Consider the following 22,986-nt stretch of genomic DNA (forward strand, 5'->3'; position numbering starts at 1 on the left):
AAGAGCCTGAGGGTCTTAGTAAGACCCTGAGAAGAATTATTTTGTGATGACTTACCAATCCCAGAATGATCATAACTTACCATGTCTAAAATATTATAAAGGGATTATTCAAATCATTCAGTAAGCAAGATGTACCACCAGTCTATGGCTGGTTAACTTACTTGTTTAAACCATCAGGCTGGAAACGCAAAACTACAACTTCCATTCCCATACAGCCCAGTTAGTTTGGTTTTATTTCACAGCCAAATACACTTCCCTCACAGTCATCTTAGAGGCATAGAGTGTTGTCACAAAAGTGAATGGAAGAACAGATAGAGGAAATGGAGGCAAGGAAGAATAAATGGTTAGAATTTGGAATGCTGAACAGCAGGGCAAATCTATCATTACTGTTACTAAATAAAGGAAATCAAAATACATCTTACAATGGGTGTACAGTACCCCTTTATATTAAAACAGAACACAAATAAGGTAGCCCCTACTTGGTGCCTGATACTACTAAGCAATGTGAGGCATACAAAAAGAGAGAAAACATCTCTTCTCCTTAAAAAATTATCTTCTGGGCCAGGCGTGGTGGCTCACACCTATAATCCCAGCACTTTGGGAGGCTGAGGCGGGCAGATCACGAGGTCAAGAGATCGAGACCATCCTGGCCAACCTGGTGAAACCCCATCTCTACTAAAAATACAAAAATTAGCTGGGTGTGGTGGTGCACGCCTGTAGTCCCAGTTACTCAGGAGGCTGAGGCAGGAGAATCGCTTGAACCCAGGAGGCAGAGGTTGCAGTGAGCCAAGATGGATCCACTGCACTCCAGCCTGGCGACAGAGCAAGACTCTGTAAAAAAAAAAAAAAAAAAAAAAAAAGTATCTTCTGGTTGGAGGATATCAAGATGTTTGTTAAACAGAAAATTGATGTCCAAGAGCAGAACCTGCACAGAGCAGGGTGGTGTGATGTTGACTGGATTCATATGTGCTAAAGAAATTCAGAAAGAGAAAGACAGTTCCATGCTGCCCTCTTCCAGGGAATACCTTCTCTGACCTGTCTGCTGGGTAAACTCCTCACCCTTCAGGGTCATTTTCTCCCCCACATCACCAACCTGCCTCATACTTTCCTCTGTCCCTTCACTTTGTCTGCTTTGTAACTGAACCTTTGTCTTTCCTATTATAGTATAAGCTTCTTGTGAGCAGGCTAGTTCTTTCATTTTTTCATCCACATCCCATCATAGAGTAGTGGTCTAATACCAGGATGAGGAAAGAATGAATCTCTGAAGAATGCTGTGGGGTAAGGGGTGGGGGCAGGGAGTCCTAAACTGGATGTGAGGTTAGACCGAATGGCAGGAAACTCTCTTCTAGCTCAGGTATTCAAGATTATGTAAAAGCTAACTATGGGATAAAAATTTCAGATTGTTTTTTGGAGAGCTGACTTTTAAAGAAATGTAGAATTTGGATGGAGGGATCATGAAAGTATCCCAAGAGAAACAGCTTCTCCTCCTCTAATGAAGAGGAGAAAAACTAGGCGTGTACGTGTATGTGTCTTGAGTGGCAGGAGGAAAGGAAGTTGAGCTCAGGGAAATGGTCTGACTAGATCAGAGCATCTACCCAAGGACTAGTAAAGGAAATTAATTTAGTAACTAAAGGAAGATCAAGTGACACAGTGCTTTACATACAAGGAAGAGACATTTCTATTTTTAATATGCAATAAGATACTATAGGTCCTTAAGTGGGAAAATGGCATAAAAATAGGTATTTTGGAAAAATTATTTCAATGATGCTATGAAGCTGACACTGAAGAAGGCAGGTTATACGTAGTAAAACCAATTAAAAGACTAGACCATCTTTTATGCAGAAATGAAATGTTGGGTGATGGTGAAGGACCCTAAATAGACCTTGCAAGTAAGGAGGTAGAAGCAGGTAGGTTCAGGTGTCAAGGTTTAAGGGCTGCATGACAATGAAGCTGTTTCAGGGCCTCAGAACTGGGATGATGAAGAATGGAAAAACTGAAGAGCTAGCTGAAAGACTGAATTGGACTTGGGGACAATACTAGATGGCCTTATAAGACAGAAGGAAGCTTGGCCCCAAAAGAAGGAAACTTGGCCCCAAATGGCAGTTTCCTCCCATTGACAAACTTGGAAAACAGGGATGGTGCCATCAACAGAAATGGGTAGGCCATTAGTAGAACCCATGCCAGGCAGGATACAGGGGAAGACACCAGTTTGTTTATAGACTTGTTGAATCTGACCTGATGGTGGGTTTTTTAGTTTGCTAGGGCTACCATTAACAAAGTGTCACAGACTGGGTAGGCTTAAATAACATACTTTATCACAGTCCTGGGGCTAGAAGTTCAAGATCAAGGTGTCAGCAGGGTTGGTTTCTTCTGAGGCCTCTCTCCTTGGCTCATAGATGGCCATGATTTATCTATGTCTTCACATGATCTTCCCTCTATCTGTGTCCTAATCTCTGCTTTTTATAAAGACACCAGTCATATTGGATTAGGGTTTACCTTTGTGACCTCATCTTAACTTAATTGCTTAAAGGCCCTATTTCCATATATGTCACATTCTGAGGTCCTGAGGTCCTGCAGATTAGGACTTCAACATATGCATTTTGGGGGGACACAATTCAGTGCGTAAGAGTGGAAGATGCCTGTGCTCCAAAGATGTGTTTTTGGCAGGAAGATGAAGGGTAGAACTGTGAGCATGGGGAGAGGCCTCATGGCCTCTTGTAATAAGAGGGAGAAAAAAGACTGACCAGTAATTAGTAACACCATTTGCAGAACAAAATAAATTGCTTTACAATTTCCTCCTTTATTTACTGCAGGAAGTTAGTTTAACACATCATTTCATCAAAGATACAGCAAAGGTAAACATCATCCAAATACATATGGAATTACAAGGAATTCCAAACATACAGAGGCAACATAGAGTTGAAACCAGTCATGTCTTATTATATTTTGGGAGCTTCTCTCCTTAATGGTTCTTGTGACCATTAAAATGCAAATGTTCATGCTCATTCCATATCCTGAATAACAAAAATATATCTGAAGTAGCCTTAGGATTATCTTTAACAGAGAGTTGCACAGAAGTTTAGATATTTCCTTTCATTTTACAGAACCAATACTTGTGTCCAGACAAATTTAATTCTCAAACAAGTTATTCTTTATAAGTCAAAATCATCTAATGAGTTTTATTATGAAAAAAAAATTTTTTTGCTAATTCCTGAGGATACATGTAATGGAATTTAAATCAAAGTGGGGCACATCATCTCACTTTTACAAGTTATTCAGAAGCTTCTTGTGTGTGTTACTGAAACACTGGCCCATCTAATCAAATTTTCCTTAGACATATCCAGAATCTTTCCAGAGACTTTTTTCTTTGCTATCTTACTGTAAGTAAAAATAGATTTGTATTAGAATCAAAGACACTTCTAAAGTTTATAAATCTTGAGGACATCTATATTTCACATGCCTTATTAATTTTGTAATGAGCCTAAAAATTAATTTTGTAATGAGCACAGCCAAGTCAGTTCTCATCTGACAAGTGAGTGGCTGGCAGCAATTTTCACATCTGCTCTTCATTCGTGGGACGAGAGACACAGGGGAAAAGCTGATGGAACACTGACGACTCTCCACTTGCCTACTACTAATAATAGTCATCTTTCCTCAGCAAAGATGATGGTGTCCTTGCTATTTATTCTGCCAAACAAGAGTCAAAATAAAAAAAAAAATGTTAGGAGAGGGTTCTAGGGTCAAACCAAAAGAGAACAAATCTCAGTGCCTCTGTTTACCAGCTGTGATACCTTGAGCCAATTACTTAACCTCTTTAAACTTTAGTTTTTGCACTTATAAGATAGTAAATGATAACAGTGAGTATCTTCTACAGTAGTTGGAAAGGCAGGTGAAGTAGTAGGGTGTGGTATGGAGGGTGTATTAGTCCATTCTCTCACTGCTACAAAGAAATACCTGTGATTGGGTAATTTATTATTTATTTATTTATTTTTGAGACAGGGTCTCGCTCTGTTGCCCTGGCTGAAGTACAGTGGTGCAATTATAACTCACTGCAGCCTCGAACTCCTGGGCTCAAGCAATCCTCCTGCCTCAGCCTCCCAAGTAGCTGGGACTACAGGCACACACCACCACACCTGGCTAGAGACTGGATAATTTATAAAGAAAAGTTTAATTGGCTCACAGTTCCACAGGCTGTACAGGAAGCATGGCAGCATCTGCTTCTGAGGAGGCCTCAGGAAGCTTTTCTTCACAGTGGAAGGCAAAGTCAGAGCAGGCATCTTCTCATGGCTGGAGCAGGAGGAAGAGAGAAAGGGGGGAGGTGCTACACACTTTAAAACAACCAGATCTCATGAGAACTCACTCACTATCATGAGAACCACTGCATGGGGACAGTGCTAAATCATTTATGAAAAACTGCCTCCATGATCCAATCACCTCCCACGCCCCACCTCCCACATTAGTGCTACATTTTGACATAAGATTTGGGTGGGGACACAGATCCGAATCCTATCATTCCACTCTTGGCCCCTCCCAAATCTCATGTCCTTCTCACACTGCAAAATCCAATCATGCCTTCCCAACAGCCCCCCAAAGTCTTAACTCATTCCAACGTTAACTCGAAAGTCTAAAGTCCAAAGTCTCATCTGAGACAAAGCTAGCCCCTTCCATCTATGAGCCTATAAAATAAAAAACAAGTTAGTTACTTCCAAGATACAATGGAGGTATAGGCATTGGGTAAATACTCCCATTCCAAAAGGGAGAAATTGGCCAAAACAAACGGGCTAGAGGCCCCATGCAAGTCTGAAACTCAGTAGGGCAGTCCTGAAATCTTAAAGATCCAAAAGAATCTCCTTTGACTCCATGTCTCACATCCAGGGCACACTGATTCAACGGATGGGCTCCCAAGATCTTGGGCAGTTCCACCCCTACAGCTTTGCAGGGTTCAGCTCCCAGAGCTGCTCTCAAAGGCTGATGTTGAGTGCTTGTGGCTCTTCCAGGCAACAGGTGCAAGCTGTTAGTGTATCTACCATTCCAGAGTCTTGAGGAAGGTGGCCCTCTTCTCACAGCTTCACTAGGCAACACTCCAGTGGAGACTCTGTGTGGGAGCTACAGTCCCATGTTTCCCCTCTGCAATGCCCTGGTAGGGGTTCTCCATGAGGGCTCTGCCCCCTCAGCAGGCTACTGTCTGGACATCCAGGCTTTTCCATACATCCTCTGAAATCCAGGTGGAGGTTCCCAAGCCTCAACTCTTGCACTCTGCATACCCACAGGCTTAACAGCATGTGGAAACCACCAAGGCTTATGCTTTGCACCTTCTGAAGCAGTGGCCCAAGCTGTACCTGGGCCCCTTTGAGCCACAGCTGGAGCGAGAATGGCTGGGATGCAGGGAGCAGTGTCCCAAGCCTGCACAGGGTAGTCGGGCTCTAAGTGAGGCCCACAAAACCATTCTGTCCTCCCAGGCCTCCAGGCCTGTGATGGGAGGGGCTGCCACAAAGATCTCTGAAATGCCTTGGAGGCATTTCCCCCATTGTCATGGCTATCAGCATGTGCCTTCCTTTTAGCTATACAAATTTCTGCAGCCAGTCTGAACTGCTCCCCAGAAAATGGGCTTTTCTTTTCTACCACATGACTAGGTTGCAAATTTTTCAAACGTTTATGTTTTGCTTCCCCTTTAAACGTAAGTTCTAGTTTTATGTCCTTTCTTTGCTCATACATTATTAGCATAGGTTGTTAGAAGCAGCCAGGCCACATCTTCAACACATTGGTGCTTAGAAATTTCTTCTGCCAGATACCCCAAATCATCACTCTCAAGTTCGAAGTTCCATAGATTCCTAGGGCAGGGGTACAATGCCACCAGGTTCTTTGCTAACACATAACAAAAGTAACCTTTGCTCCAGTTCCCAATAAGTTCTTCACTTTCATCTGAGATCTCATTACCCTGGACCTCATTGTCCATATCATTAACAGCATTTTGGTCATAACAGTTTAACAAGTCTCCGAGAATTTCCAAATTTTCCCTCATCTTCCTGTCTTCTTCTGAGCCCACCAAATTGTTCAAACCTCTGCCTGTTACCCAGTTCCAAAGCTGATTTCACATTTTCAGGTATCTTTATAGCAATGCCCTACTCTTCAGTACCAATTTTCTGAATTAGTCTGTTCTTGCACTGCTCAAGAAATACCTGAGACTGGGTAATCTACAAAGTAAAGAGATTTAATTGACTCACAGTTCTGCAGGCTGTACAGGAAGCACTGGGGCATCAGATTCTGGGGAGGCCTCAGGGAGCTTCCAGAGGGGTAACAACTGCTACCATTTAGTGAGTGCCAACCATGTGCCACAAACTGCTTTAAATGTTTTTATGTATTGACTTAGTTACTCCTCATAATAACTCTATTATTAGCTCCATTTTACAGCTAAAGAAATGGAGACATTGGGCATGGTGGCTCACACTGGTAATCCCAGCATTTTGGGAGGCCAAGGCACGAGGATGACTTGAGCCCCAGAGTTCGAGACCAGCCTGGGTAACATAGTAAGAACCTGTCTCTACAAAAAATATTTAAAAATTAGCCAGTGTGTTGGTGTGCACCTGTAGTACCAGCTACTTGGGAGGCTGGGGAGGAAGGATCCCTTGAGCCGAGGAGTTCAAACCTTCAGTGAGCTATGATTGTGCCTGCACTCCAGCCTAGGCAACAGAGTGAGACCCTGGGGGAAAAAAAAAAGAAAGAAAGAAAGGAAGAGAGAAAGACAGAAAGAAAGAGAGAGAAAAGACAAGACAAGAAGCAGAGACATAGTAACTTGTCCAAGATCTAATAAATGACAATGCCATGATTTTAATGCAGATATCTGGCTTCACAGTCCATGCTCTCAGGTATTATGCCAGATCGCCTCCTCAAGGAAGGAGACAAAAGTTCTTAGCTATCTAAGAAGCAAACAACTGCCAGTGAGGGTTCAGGAGATGACAGGGCTCTCTGTTGTTTCTTGATTATTGTGCTTACCAGAGACAACAGATATAGTCAACTACAAAAAGACTATGACAGATGTCATGGTGACATTCCCATCCCTTAGAATAAAGGCAGCAGGTTTTGAAAAGGAAAGGGACCTACCTCATACTTATTAGGAAGACTACTATCAAAACAAACAAAAACCAGATAATAACAAGTATTGGCAAGGATGTGGAGAAACTGGAACCCTTGTGCACTGCTTGGGGGGGAATGTAAAACTGGACCACTATGAAAAACAGTATGGTGGTTTCTCAAAAAATTAAAAATAGAGTTACCATATGATCAAGCATTTCCACTTCTGGTATATACCCAAAAGAATTGAAAGCATGAACTCAAACATACATGTGTATATTCATGTTCATAGCAGCATTATTCACAATATCTAAAAGGTGGAATTAACCCAAGAGGCCACTAATGGATGAATGAATAAACAAAATGTGGCCTATAATGCAATGGACTATTATTCAGCCTTAAAAAGGAAGAATATTTTGACACATGCTATAACATGGATGAACCTTGAGGACATTATGCCAGTCACAAAAGAACAAATATTGTATGACTGTACTTATATGCAGTACCTAGAGTAGTCAAATTCATAGAGGTAGCAAGCAGAATGGTGGTTGCCAGTGGCTCGAGTGAGGGGGGTTTTTGTATAATGGGCACAGAGTTTCAGTTTTGCAAGATAAAAAGAGTTCTGAGGATGAATGGTGGTGATGGTTGCACAACAATGTGAATGTACGTAATGCCACTGAACTAAACTGTACTTAATATACTTAAAATGGTTAAGATAATAAATTTTATATTATGTATATTTTACAATTTCAAAAAATGATGTTAAAAAGTAAAACTAAAGGGTAAACTATTTATCAATAGGAATAAACCATAGGAGGCAATTGGAAATGACTTCTAGCAGCCTCCCTTACCTCCAAGTTCACTGCACTTCTCACCAATAATGCATCAGGGGCCTAAGCAGCAACATTTCGGTGGTCCAAAAACCACAAATCCCAGCTCTCCCAGGAACACTTCTGCAGACCATTATGGAAATTGCCACTTTCTGTGCCTCCTCTACTTCAGTGGATGTTACCTTCTAGAGACCTTAAGACCTGGCTGCTGGACGCAGATGCTCTGCCTTCACCCATTAACTTCAAAGTACAAACCCAAATGACTGGACTTCCTTTTCCTCAGGCCCAAATATGCAATCTGCATGCTAACTCTCTCATTACAAAAGCAAAGTTAACAATCAGGTTTTTCTTCCCCTAAATGAGAGGATCTTTACAGAGTCCATACATACTGAAGACATAAGATTAGAAAAAGGAAGCTTTAATTCAGCCACCTGACCTCAGCAGGCCCTGTCAGGAGAAGGAAGGAAAATCCACTGCCAATCTAGACAGGGACCAACAAAGGAATACGGTTTTGGCAGCTTGCAGGTCCCTAAGGAACAAGGTCTCCCTCTCGTGGCCATGATAGAAACAGCAGTTCAAGAAGCAGGTTTCAGTCATTTTCTTCTTACAGGAATTCTGTTATGTCAGATATTCTGAAAGGTCATAGTGGGAATGGCTAGCCTCTGCTCCATGATGTCTTGGACCACAGCTTGGGATCAATCAACAGCTGGTGACTGGAATCACCTGGGGGTATCTTTATTTATAGGTCTGGCTGTGGATGCTGTCAGCAGGGACCTTAGCTGAGCTGTGGGCCAGAATAGCTACACATGTTCTTTCCACAGGGTTACTCTGTGTGGGCTACTTTGAGCTTTCTCAGAGTGATGCCTGGGTTCCAAGTGAGCATCCCAAGGGAGCAAGGTGGAAATGCACAGAATTTTAGGGATCTAGCCTCAGAAGTCACTGAATATCATTTCTACCATGTTCTCTTGGTTGACATGATAAAGTTCTGCCAAGGTTCAAGGAAAGGGAACACAGATCCCACCACTCAATGGGAGAACTGTCAAGGTCAGATTACAAGAAGAGTATGTGAGATGGAGGATATTGGTGGCCATCTTTGAAAAATACAATCTACCGCATTGTCCACCTGGTTGGTCAATGCTTCACTTGTAGTGGATACTCTCTGGTGGACACACACATGTGCCACAAAGATACACACACTTTGTGCTCACTCCTTTAGGTCCCTCCACATGCCTCTTCCTCAGGTCTCTTTATTATTGAACTTCACATATTCTATCTTAGAGACCTTTCACCCAATCAACCATACCATTCACTGTTGCTCAAGGCCCTACATTTACACTGACCTCAGACTATTTTCCCCATTCAAAGGAGATGAATGCATGTACTGAAGCTCTGCCAGCCAGGATTCTGTTCACCTCTGTCCTTTAAGGATCCTCCCTGAGTGGAACCGCAGTGTAGTAGCAATCCATTTTCAGTTCTACCAACATACCAAGCTTAACCAGCTTTGAGCATTTTCCAACATTATCAGCTGGTCATAGAGAATAACCCAGAGGACATAGGTGTGAGCTGAGAAACACAAAAGGCAAGGAGCTCTGAGCCATCTGTTCATGTATCTTGTGACTTTTGGACTTGCTTAGATGTGCTCGCATGTATACCATTTCTGTTGTTCAGTGGATTGTTACTGTGAGCACCCAACCCTACAATAGCCAATTCCTGAAGGGCAGTTCTGGTCATATAGTCATTTGATATTCCATAGTCAAGTGCCTGTTTCTGCTAGGACTCAACATTTTGCCCACAGCTGCTTTTCAAATGGTTTGGCTGTAGAAGGCAAAGCTGTACTAGAAAATCCTTGGAGCAGGCACTGTGATTCTCTCTTTAGGATCTGCCAGAGATTCAATCCAGCATCATTATCTATCACTCAGCACCTTTGGATCTGCCATGTCATTATGGCCTGAGTGGCAGGGCAGCTTGTGTCGTAGCCAAGACTTGCTGCTGAGCCCTCCCTTCTCTTGACCCTATTCAAAAATGGCAGCCTTTTGAGTCACCTGATAAATGAGTTAGAACACTATTTCCAAATGTGGCATAGGCTATCTGCACAAAATACTGTTTCTCTTAGTGGAAGATGAGAGATACAAAAAATTTTCCTTTACATTGAAGGGGATTCCCAGGCATGCCTCAGATCACCAAACTCCTAAAAATATAACCAACATTGCAGTTCCCTGAACATTTGTAATTTCTCTCTCACCCTTTGGCATGCATGTATTTTACTAGGGCATCCAGAATACTTGCCATTACCTGCTCTCTAGATCCAATTAACACTATGTCATCAATACAATGGATCAATGTTTTGTTTTGAGAAAAAAACAGAGTCTTTTTGAACTATATGATGATGGAGAACAAGAGAGTTAACCAGCCCTGAGAATGTTCACAGCAAAATATCCACAGCCTTGAGTTAATCTGAACTCAATCTGCCCAAGTGAATGCAAATTGTTTTGATCTTCCTTCCTCACAGAGATTGAACTGAACATACCTGCCAGATCAAAATCACATATGAAGTGCTAGCGGCTATGTTAATTGATTCAACCAAAAATACATTATCTGTTACAGCTTCTCTGATTAGGGATACCATTTGATTCAGTTTACAGTAGTCTACTATTATTTGCCATGGTCCACCTGGCTTCGAAGGGATCATACTGGTTAACTGAACTCCTTAGTCACCATTAGTCTTTCAAGTTGGCATTAATCTCTGCAATTCCACTGGACTGAGGTATGGCCTATGATTTATTATCTTTGCCAAGGAGTAAGGGAGAGGGATAAAGTTTCAGGGACTTCCACTAGGCCCTTCCTACCATAATGATTCATATTTCATTGGTCAAAGGACCAGTGTAATGGTTCTATTAGCTGCTATCATAATTATGGACACAGCAACTGGGGAATGACCATAAGTTTATGGACCCATGACAGCCAGTGTGAAACAGATTAGAAAAAGTATCCTATCACCCAGCCACTGCATGCCCCATTCTAACAGGGGTTTATGGTGCACCTTAGACTCCCTGATATCGATGTAGTTCACCCTGTATCTGACAGCCCTTGAAAGAACTAGGAATTCCTAATTTCTCCAGTATGGTTCCTCTGAAAAAATGGCCACAGGTTCCTGTGGAAAAAGTATGGGTAAATACTATATATATTTGTGGTGTTGCAGGGGGTCTTCCTCGGGGGGATCCAGATTCTCTTTAATTGATGAGCTCTGGGTTTCCAAACTGGCTCACATCTGGAAACCGGTCCAGAGATCATACTATTCCATTTTGGCAGTTGACATGTACCTTCTGTTCACCAGCTCAAGTTCATTGTTATTGCTGTTATATAATTCAATCAACACTTTCATTACCTTTCTATCTATCTTGCCCCTAGGAATATCATAGTCTATGGAACACCACAGATACCCTGAATATCAAGGACCTGTGACTGTAATTACATCCATTTTCCTTCTGATGATTCTGCACTGCCAAATGCCTTTGCTATTCTAGGATTCTACGGTACCTATTGATACTAGAGCATCTCCTGCTGTCATTCCTAGCCTGCACAGGACAGTCGCCATTAAGACTCTCAGCCAAGTTGGTACTCAATCACTACTGCAATCTTATTGCGTTAGTTAAAAGACTGTCCTCTGGCCCTCCCAGGGAACACAGTGAGCTGACAGGTTCTTTGGTCTTAAAAAAACAAATACATTCTAAAAAAAAGTCCAGGGCTCTGAGCCTTCTGACTCTGTCCTTAATAATCTGCCAAGGCAGTTCTGACGTCTCCATCTCATTTACCATAGATCGCCATTGTGTCTAAGCTTCAAGTTACCTCACAAAATTGTTGGTTCTTGCTGACATAGAGAAAACCTATAGCTTTTCTCATGAATAAGTAATTTTCTCCTCTAGTAGGTACTATACTTTCCACTCTGTCTATGCCGAGATTTAACCCTAGTTCTTGGTGAAGAGGAAGTTTAGAGAGGTGAAAGCAGATCCTAAGACAATGAGACAACAAAAACAACATGTTTGTGAGGTGCTCAGAGAAGGAAGCTATCAGCATGATGGAAATGGTCAATCACAGCTGCAGAGCAGCTCAGACACGGGTCAAAGGAAAATGGAGCAGGTTATCAACAGTATTGCTTCAAAGTCATAATGAAAGAAGAGGACGGTATGAAAAAAACCAGGAGGATTTTAATAGAATCCAAATCTTTACATATACATACAAATCTTTCCAGGAAATTCTACCAAGCAACCAGAATTGAGAACCATTGTCCTAAATTATTGGGTTTCAAAGTTCACTGAGAAAACAAAAGTCACAAGATAGGAATGGCTTCATCGTCCTGCCATCTCAGGAATCTTCTTAAAATGAAGTGACCCTGCTCCTATCAGATGGCATCTCCTCCATGTGGCTGTGAATCTCCATCTGCTTCCCCTTTGCAAGAACTTGACTCTTGCAATTATCCCCTTCTCCTTGACTCTCAGCAGTGCACCCTTGTCTCGGGACTACTCTTCTTTCTTTATTCGAAGGGATCATATTTGTGTCGCTCTCCTCCTCCCTCTGGCTATTTTCTCCTGGGCTCTTTGGCCTCTCCTCCTACACCTGACATCTAAACAGTGGAGGCCCGGGAACTCTTTTCTGCTCTCTACACTGTCTCCCTAAGTAATCTCATCTAGTTCCACTTCTCTTCATTTCCATTTCTACTATCAAATTCCAAGACACTGCTATCTAGCTTTGATGACTACAAGAGCCTCCAACCTAGTCTTTCTGTTTGTACTATTACTAGACATCATCCAGCTTAAAAAACATAAGCAGATCTCACAGCCTAAAAATTCCCCAATGGTTTCCTGCTTGAAATCCTTATGATTGCTGAGAAGCTCTTTCAGGTATGGCCCCCATCTACTTCTCCATCATCATCTCTTGCCACGGTCCTCCACTAACCCTCCCACCTAGGTCACAATTGCTATGTAGTTCCTTTATAGCACTTCTATCTTTTAGCTGAATTTATCATTTTTATCTGAATTTATTTATTCATTTAGTTGTCTTTTGTCTATTTTGTCCTTATTGTTTATGGTCTGTTTTGTCCTTGTCTAAGGCCTACCTCATCATTTTACCCCCTAAACTGTTCCCTCCTCGTTTTACTAGTCCCGTCTAAGATTTTTTTTTTTTTTTAGTTTTTAAGATTTGAACCTTTAGATTTTTTTGACTTCTGTTTTCCTCACCATCCTATTTCCAAAATATTAGCACAAATTGAGGTAATGCTCCTCATTTTGGTTCTTCCTTTTTTTCTATACTATTGTTACCCTAGTGCAGTGACTGTGGGTTATTTTGGGGACACAGACCACATTGGGAGTGTATGAAGGTCATGGGGCAGATGGGAAATCACTTACTAGTAACTCAGCAAGTTACTTAATTTTCTGTGCCTTAGTTTCACCATCTATAAAATGGAAAGAAAAACAGTATAAACCTGGAGCAGATGCTTTTTATGCCCCTTAGCTCATTTTGAAATTGGCTCAGCCATGGAGGAAAGTTCTGGGCACACTGTCATTATCCCACCTCAAGTGAGCTGAGGTATACTGCTCTACTCTTCTGCCTCAGGGCTTTCTCCAACAGCAGCACAGCCTGGGAATATCTGCCAATTCATAACCCTGGCAACAACCCTCACTCAATGGTAGATGACAGTCAGTGGATAAGTGTCCTAACCTTCTGTCCTTTTGAAGATGCTATGTTGTCTGGGGTGTATACCGTGGGGTTCATCGTTGTGCACCAGAAAAATTTAGGACCTGGGCACACACGAGGAGTTTAGGAGCGTACGTTTAACAGGCAGAAGAGAAGAGAAAGAGGTCTATTCTTTATATAGAGAAAGGGGTCTCCAAGCAGAAAAGACTGGCTGGTGGCGGAAAGTGCCCAATTTTCTAGTCCAGTTTGAGGAGGCGGTGTCTGATTTACATATGGCTCACAGATTGGTTCGACCAGGTATGATGTTTTCATAGCACACGGGGAAGGCTGGTCACTCCACCCTAATCTTATTATGCAAATGGGCTTTCCAGTTGATCAGTGCCATCTTGCCTGCTCCTTGCAGTACACGTGGCTGGCAGAGAAGGGAAAACGGAGGCGCCATTTGAACGTGTCTAGTCCTTAGTTCCTGCCAGCATTCATTCGTGTAAGCTCCCAGCTTGCAGGCTGCTCTTTGTTAGAAAATTATGTGGGGCTGCTTTTCATTAAAAAGAAAAGCCTTACTGAGGACTCCCATACCCTTACTACCTGTCTAAGTAATTTCTTCTTAACTCCTGTATCACTTTGTGAGGCTAATTCCGGGGTATATCCTATTTTTTTCAGAGGGTCTTCAAGAGGATAAAGAGCCAGTCATTGTCTACATCAAAACCAGTTTAATATCAATCCTCCTTCTTTGTCTCATTCTCTCTGCCTTTATTCCTGCATCCTGGTATCACCTCCCAAATAAACTATTTGCACCCAAGCCTTTGACACAGGCTCTGCTTTGAGGGGAACCCTAAGTAGGCAGTTGATTTTATCAGTTGGGGTCCTACCATGCAAAAGATGACCCATTTAAGCTGGAAAACTGAAAATAATTTAGTAAGGGGAGTATTTCTGAACATGAGGTCAGGTTAGGGAATGAAACGTGGTGTAGAACCCCAGGACTAGTAATGGTGGGGAGCAGTTACCACTCCTAAGTCTGTAGAGACAAAGGCAAGTTACTAGACTCAGAAGAAAGAATTGAGGAGAGCTGCTGAACTAGAGCTGTGGCCTTCAGTAAAGGGACCAGCGTCAGGACTCAAGTGAGACAAGCATTCTCAGGTCGGTGTCAGTGTCAGCCTGAGAGTGACTGCCTCCTTAAATCTGGTGTCCTAGGTCTCTGCTTGCCTCACCCTAGTCCCAGCACAGTATCTCATGGAGTTATGATTAAATGAATTAAGATATAAGAGGCATAGAGAGGTACATACAACATGCTATTGTTGATATTGTTACTACCATTATTGTCTACATGATGCAAAAGTTTGAATGCATTATGATGGTTCCTGAAGTACACTTACAGGCTGGGCTTATTGACTAAGAACCTCTGCACTGATTAAGACCTTTTCATTGTGTGGTGAGCATTCACGAAACAGCCTTCAAACTTTATCGCTCTCTTACTAATTCAGTTTTTGCCAACCTTTCACATCATGGCATCCATAGAAAATGGTAATATTTGTACAACACTAGAGTGAAAAGATGATGATACCCTCAACCTGAGGCAACTGCCCCAAGGTCACTGCTTCCTCCAAAGACTGCGGGGGTCAGTCTTCAGCCCACCCATGCCAGGTGGGAAGCTCTGCTCAAATCCATTATTCATCCTGCACAGTAATACCAATTTAGCTTTCCTAAAACAATACTTCCATCATGTCCTTTGCCTCTAATAACAACGACAAAAATCCAGAATTCTTGGTCTGATACTCAAGATTAAGGCATGGAGTTGGAAGAGACCACAGGAATCATGAAATTGCTCCCCTTTATTTTACAGACTCACAAAGAAAGGCCCAGCAAAGTTTAATAACTTATTCAAAGCAACATTGCAATCTTTCTGCCAAGGAACTATCATTTACCCTATCCATTTTTGCCGACAGACATCCATTGTCAAGTGCTACCTCCCAGTTCGCCCCATTGGGAAATGAATGCTTCCTCCTTTAAACTCTAATAATACTCATTCAGATACTGAACAGTAAGAGGGAGCAGAAAAAGACCTAATAGTTATTCCAGCCTGAGCTTCCCTGTGTTAGATGATATGATCAGATACTGGAGAGTATGGTTTTACAATACACTGATTTATAAACCAGGATGCCTATTCACTAATAACCAATTCACTAATAACAGAACAAACAGAACAGAAATGGACAACTTAGGTTGGCTATTCAATATAATCTGGGGTCAGTAAACTTTTTCTGTAAAGTTAGAGCAAATATATGAGGGAATAGTAATAAATAGTAAATATATGAGGGCTACAGTCTCTGCTGCATATTTTTCTTTACGTTTTTGTTGTTGTCGTTGTTGTTTTGTTCTGTTTCTTACAATGTTTTAAAAATGTAAAAAATGGCTGGACACAGTGGCTTAGGCCTCTAATACCAACACTTTGGCAGGCTGGAGTGGGAGGACTGCTTGAAGCCAGGTGTTAAAGACCAGCCTGGGCAGCAAAATGAGATGCCATATCTACAAACAACAACAACAACAACAAAATAACCAAGAATGGTGGCATGTGCCTGTAGTCCCAGCTACTCGGGAGGCTGAGGCGAGGTGGAATATAATGTAAGACCATTCATAGTTCATGGTACAAAACAGGTATCAATTCCCATTAATGCATAGACACTCCATAATTTAGTATTGCCAGACTTTTTTTTTTTTTTTTTTTTTTGAGACCGAGTTTCGCTTTTGTCAACCAGGCTGGAGTGTAATGGCACCATCTCGGCTCACCGCAACCTCCACTTCCCGGGTTTAAGCGATTCGCCTACCTCAGACTCTCAAGTAGCTGGAATTACAGGCGCCTGCCACCATGCCCGGCTAATTTTTGTATTTTTAGTAGAGATGGGTTTCGCCATTTTGGCCAGGCTGGTCTGGAATTCTTGACCTCAGGTGATTCACCCACCTCGGCCTCCCAAAGCGTTGGAATTACAGGCTTGAGCCACCGCGCCCGGCCCATACTTCTTAATTTTGTGATTTATTGCCTGAAAAACGGTCTCGCTGTGGTGTTTTTTTGTATTTCCCAGATTAATAATCAGACTGAACATCTTTTCATGTTTATTAGCCATAGCACCTCCTCTTCCACACTGGCATTTCTTATCTTTTTCAAAAATCTATTAATCACGAAAATCTCGTCATCTACATTTCTTCACAAAAGCCATATTACTTTTGATCTTTATAGATTATTTTACATTTGCCATATTTATACATAATATCTTCCCTTTTGGGGCATTTAGAATGTGCGGACAAAGTCTAGGCAGTAATGCATTTATAAAACATCTATGAGTTGGGTGCACACGGGGTAATTTCCACATATGGCTAATCCTAGCCTCATCAGATTAAGTTTCCCTGTCTTGTCATTTCCGAGGATGTATCCTACTAGAAGTCTAGCCCTTTATTCTTACAAATTGAATTTCCACTACTGTAGGCTAACATCTGAATGAACTCATCTTACTATTCCATGCATAGTACCAGGCACGTTGCGTGCTTTTACTACATTTTGTATAATTTTTACCTCTGTGTTTGACGTCCTGAAAAATACCATCCACAATTACTTCACAGCTAGCCCCAGCACTTGGCGCCCAGCGGGTTTTCCTAGTCCCTCCCTGCCAAATCACGTTGGGACTGGGACAAGAGGCACTGTGGGTCTCTTACCTATAGTTACGAAGCAATGGACTCCCTTATTACTTCGTTTCCCAAATAGGGGGTGGGACACACAACCGAGGGAGTATGGGGAAAACAACTTGCGGGTCTTCGAGCCACTTGCGTCTTTCTGTGGGCGAGCCTTTCCAGACCAATTACATTTTCTTTACTCATATTGCATAAATAGCAGAACTACATTTACCACAAAGGCCCGACATTCATGGTCATGGATCCTTGCGCATGTTTTCTAAGAGCAAACTGTACAAACACATAAACTCTGAAACACTGACGCACAAGCGAAAACACACGCACATGTTTGGGTCTTCTCCCGCGGCGCAAGTTCTTTGAAACTGAGCGGAGAAAAATCGTCTTCACATGGTGTCTCACACTTTCGACACAATCTTATCGGGAAACGTAACACGTAAACAAAATTTTTTAAAATGCATTATCAAAAACGATGACAATCCCTTTCTTCTTATGTTCTTTTTTGTCTTTAAGCTTTGGGGGGATTTATTTTGCGTTTCCAAACTGCTTCTGCCTGTCGGCGCCTGTGTGGAAACTGCGACGAGTCTGGGAGCGGCTGCCGGAGAGGCGGGGCAGAGGTGTGACGTCATCGCCGCGGGGCGGAGGCGACAGTGTCTAGCGGGAGCTCCGCGTGTAGCTACGCCGGCCGCCTGGCTTTGAGACAGCGTGATTCTCCGCAGCTGGCCGCCTACCCGTGATGTTCTGCCCACGTCGAGTCCTGAGCTGAAATGGCAGACGATCTCGGAGACGAGTGGTGGGAGAACCAGCCGACTGGAGCAGGCAGCAGCCCAGGTACCCACTCTGTGCCCGCGCTCCTACGGGGCCTCTCCCGGAGCCCTTCCGTGCGCCTCAGCCCTGGTCGCTTCTGGCGATCGCAGTGTTTGCCCAGCAGGGGTGTGCACCGCCTTGGGAGCGCGCAAGCATCTCGGGGAAAATGGTGCAAGAGATTCTTTAACACGTGAAACAGACAGCTGTGACATTAACTCAGATCTGTCTGCCAGCCAGGAAGGATCCTTTCCACGAGCTTTCTCTTTTCCTTATTTCTTGAGAATGGATAAGACAGTTTTTGTGAAGAGAGGCAACTTTGTATGATGGTTAAGGGTGACCCATGAACTGCTTTCAATTCAGACTGAGGTCAGAAGCAGGGGTTGCTGCTTCAGACTCCCTCCATTCAAATCACGACTCCAGTATTCTGATACTGTTTAGCCTCCTTTTCCTCATCTGTAAAATGATAACAATAATGTCCATTTCATAAAGTTGTGAAGATTAAGTGAAGTTAGTACAGTAATGCACTTTAGCATAGTGCTTGACATATAATGTGTGGTAAATATAAGTTACTGTATTTCTTGTGGTCATCATCATTATCATGGAATTTGGAATAGTAGAACTGGAAGGAGGCTTAAATAGAGATCATCCTTTGAACTCACTTATTTTACAGATGAGAAACATAACCTAAAGATGTCAAGTAACTTGACAAGTTCACAAAGCCATCTCCTTTCAGAAACAATACTAGAATTCAGTTAACACAATTTGAATAGTTTCTACTATGCTCTGCTATGTTTACCAACTCCTGATGCAGTGGGCATTTCATCCCCAAGTAGAGTAGCATTAAGTAACCCCCCATGTCAGGCTAGCCTTGAACTTTTTAAGTTCCATCACACCTCCCATGCAATTATTGGTTGGTTGGTTTTTATCACTCCTCAAGGTCTGCCTCTTTTCTCTACAAGAGAAGACAGGGCCAAAGTCAGATTCATACTTCTGTCATCCACAGGGCCCTGCACATGTTAGACACTTGATACCTATTTGCTGCAAACAATCTTGAAATACTAGTTGTGAAATATCCATTAAAAATAACCAACTTCATTTGTTGCATTGTTTCCGGAAGGTCAAGCCTTCAGGTACAAACTAAGCAGATGTCATTTTTAGAAAGGTAGCCAATACAACATTTCCTTGATTAACCTTCCTGACTCTTTTGCAGCCCTGTGGTGTTCCACATTTACTTTAATAACTACCCCTCCCAACTCAGGTGTTAAAAAGCTCTATTTTATGATATGATTGAAGATGAACAGAGGCCATTTAAGAAATAGTTGAATTCTGTTTGAGTGGTGAAGGGGATCCCAATTCTTGGTTCTAGTCCTCACTAGCTGTGTGACTTTCAAGTTATTCATCCGTTGGAAGAAAGGCAGTCAACATGTATTGAGTATCTATTATGTGACAAATGTCTTCATAAATATGAATTGATTTAACCTTCATAACATCCCTAAAAGGTAAGTATTCTCTTCATTTGTATAGGTGAAGAAACAGAAAAAAGTTAAGTCGTGTTCTTAGGAACACACATTGAAGAAGAGGTCTGGGAAGAGTTTAGTCAAGTGTGATTGATTTTGAAAGTCACGCTTTTCCCGCTACTACTTTGTGACTTCTGTGGGCCTTTGTATCATAATCTGTAAAGAGCCCTTAAATATCATCTTTTTTAGGGTTTTACCAACCAACAGTTTTTTTTTTCTTTTTTTTTTTTTTTGACACGTAGTCTCCCTCTGTCGCCCAGGCTGGAGTGCAGTGGCACGATCTCGGCTCACTGCAACCTCTGCCTCCTGGGTTCAAGCGATTCTCCTGCCTCAGCCTCCCAAGTAACTGGGATTACAGGTGCCCGCCACCACACCCAGCTAATTTTTGTATTTTTAGTAGAGACGGGGTTTCACCATGTTGGCCAGGCTGGTCTTGATCTCTTGACCTCGTGATCTGCCCGCCTCAGCCTCCCTAAGTGCTGGGATTACAGGCGTGAGCCACCGTGCCTGGCCCCCAACCGTTTTAAACACTGAATCTAGTAAAACTTTAAATCGCTACAGCCTCCTTCATCTAAGTTGCCAGAATTCTCATGAAGACAGTGTGTTGGAGTGCCTAAGATTGCTCTACTTCTTACATTCCTTCTAGCCATAAGACTAACCCCCCTTTTTTTTTTTGAGACGAAGTCTCACTCTTGTCCCCCAGTCTGGAGTACAGTGGTGCGATCTCAGTTCACTGCAACCTCCACCTCCTGGGTTCAAGCGATTCTCCTGCCTCAGCCTCCCGAGTAGTTGGGATTACAGGAGCCTGCCACCACCCCCAGCTAATTTTTGTATTTTTAGTAGAGATGGGGTTTCACCATGTTGGCCAGGCTGGTCTTGAGCTCCTGACCTGAAGTGATCTGCTCGCCTTGGCCTCCCAAAGTGCTGGGATTACAGGTGTGAATCACCGTACCCGGCCAAGACTAAGCTTTGAAAATTGCTGGCATTAAATTTATCAGAGGCCTTTGCTTTGTTCGCTGCTCTTAAGCAAAGTAAGTATATGCCTTTATTTGAAATATCCTTGATTATTCACTGGCAGTTTGCCTAATTGTAATCTGTACAGCGTTTCTAATTCAAAAGAAATCACAGCTGAACCACTTCAGATTTCCTGATTGTTCTTTTGTTGATGGGATCTAGCCTTGATCCTAGAGCACAAGGCTTACTTACCTGGCTGCCTTCTTGAAGTCTTTACTTAAGTTATTTGATAGGGATGTCAAATGTATTCAATTGTTGTTTCAGCCTAAAATATGTGAATTATGTTTTGTTTTGAAAGTTGAAGGAGAAATAATACGTTAAATCAGAGAAAGGAAAGACAGTTGTATTGGTGCTTTTATTCCTGTTGTGGATTATGCTACCTGCCTATAAAAATAAACATCTTTTGCTATAATCTGTTCCCACTTGACATCCATGGTAGCAAGGCAGTGGAAGATTTCAGTCACTTACAAATACTTGTTGGTTGTACATGGTTTATAACATCTATCTAATGTGCCTGTCTGTTTGTTGTCTGTCTAAAGAACTGTACTATTTTTTGGCTGTTATCATGTCTTCTTAGATGTGGTATGTAACAAAGTTTTCATGGCTCTTTAAAACCTGTCATTTTTGTGCTAGAGTTCTACATTGCACTGGAGCTCAACATGGGACCTGGCACTTAATTGGTGTTTGGTGGATGTTGGCAGAATAAATATATGTGTGTATGTGTGTTACCTGCTACAGAGTATGTAGGCAGACATATAATTTCTCATCCAATCTAGACACTTTTGTGAGTGGAAGGCTATGCAATTAGAATTTTGCAGGGACTCTCCTGGTCCTTAAGGGATGTCTAGTCACTCCATTGGTGGCAATTGGAGTCATGGCCCAACATAAGACAGCTGGGAGTTACAGTGCTGAGTGTGCAGCCCAGGATGCCTTAGGCATAAGACCCCAGGAATCATCTAATGGCATCTAATATTTGATTTATTTCCTTATTCCCTGTAAACCTTCAGCAACTGTTTGAAGTGACTTATAGTAAGTAATACATTCAGTAGAATAATGATGTGAAAATATTAATGCTGAAATGAGCAAATACAATGCCTGAGATTTTAATGTAGTTGACCGGTCTGGGTACTTTCTCAGTGTGAAGCTGAAAACTGAGAGAATGTCAATCACAGCATGGATTTCGTGACTTAAGGAAGAGAGCCAAGAGATTCTGCAGTTGAAAATGTCACTTGAGGGCCTGTAATCCCAGCACTTTGGGAGGCCAAGGTGGGCAGATCACCTGAGTCCAGGAGTTTGAGACCAGCCTGGCCAACATGGAGAAAACCTGTCTCTACTAAAAAGACAAAAATTAGCCAGGTGTGGTAGCAGGCACTTGTAGTCCCAGCTACTCAGGAGGCTGAGGCAGGAGTATTGCTTGAACCCAGGAGGTGGAGCTTGCGGCGAGCCAAGATCGCACCACTGCACTCCAGCCTGTGCTACAGACTGAGACTCTGTCTCAAAAAAAAGAAAAAAGAAAATGTTACTTGATCATTTACTCACTGAAGATGAAGAGAATACTGATTGCTTTCCCTTTTTATTTCAATGATATACCTATTAAATTACCAAGTCGAGTACCCAGTAGGCAGCTAAGTATGTGAGTCTGGAGCCCTAGGGCCAGATCCAGGCTGAGATACAGATTTAGGAATAACTGGCATACAGATAGGTTATTTTTAAAGAGCATGTTCTTAGCAGTCTGTAACATTGAGCCTCCATGTCTTTTAAGGAGGGTCTTTCATATGCCTCCCCAACTCATTCTGAATCTTTGATGACATCTCTTCCCAAGCACCTAACTAGAAAACTGAAGTGTTAAGACACTGCTATGTACAGTGCCAGGAGACTGCAGGTAATAATACCAGCTTGTGGCCAGGCGCAGTGGCTCACGCCTGTAATCCCTACACTTTGGGAGGCTGAGGCAGGTGGATCACCTGAGGTCAGGAGTTTGAGACCAGCCTGGCCAATGTGATGAAACCCTGTCACTACTAAAACTACAAAAAATTAGCTGGGCGTGGTGGCACGCACCTGTAATCCCAGCTACTCAGGAGACTGAGGCAGGAGAATTGCTTGAACCCAGGAGGCGGGGGTTGCAGTGAGCCGAGATCGTGCCACTGCACTCCAGCCTGGGCAATAAGAACAAAACTCCATCTCAAAATAATAATGATAATAATAATAATAGTAATAATACCAGCTTGCATTTGTTGAGCACTTACTACCTGCCAGATGCTGTTTTGATTGCTTTACATGTTCTAGTTAATTTAATCTTCCCAAGTATACCAGCGGTAGTTACTGTTGTTATCTTTATTTTACTGATGAGGAAGTTGAGACACTGAGAAATTAAGTGA

General features: G+C 42.4%; 1 protein-coding gene and 1 long non-coding RNA gene across 2 annotated transcripts in view; one reads left to right on the plus strand and one right to left on the minus strand.

The window, feature by feature from the left end:
- Nucleotides 1–853: 853 nt before the first annotated feature.
- On the minus strand, nucleotides 854–17,768 carry LOC106634590 (uncharacterized). The gene is made up of 3 exons (XR_004670641.3): nucleotides 17,298–17,768; nucleotides 4,181–4,287; nucleotides 854–3,687 (listed from the first exon to the last, which is right to left on the minus strand). It is a non-coding gene; the product is annotated as an uncharacterized LOC106634590 (long non-coding RNA).
- A 15-nt stretch (nucleotides 17,769–17,783) lies between these two features.
- CMSS1 (cms1 ribosomal small subunit homolog) overlaps nucleotides 17,784–22,986 on the plus strand; it is a 360,423-nt gene continuing 355,220 nt past the window's right edge. The window contains exon 1 of the mRNA XM_008975390.4: nucleotides 17,784–18,101. Coding sequence (XP_008973638.1) covers nucleotides 18,038–18,101 — 64 coding nt within the window. The 5' untranslated portion in view covers nucleotides 17,784–18,037. The remainder of the gene's footprint in view (nucleotides 18,102–22,986) is intronic.

The sequence above is a fragment of the Pan paniscus genome, chromosome 2 (assembly GCF_029289425.2).
Source record: "Pan paniscus chromosome 2, NHGRI_mPanPan1-v2.0_pri, whole genome shotgun sequence".
Classification (NCBI taxonomy): Eukaryota; Metazoa; Chordata; class Mammalia; order Primates; family Hominidae; genus Pan; species Pan paniscus.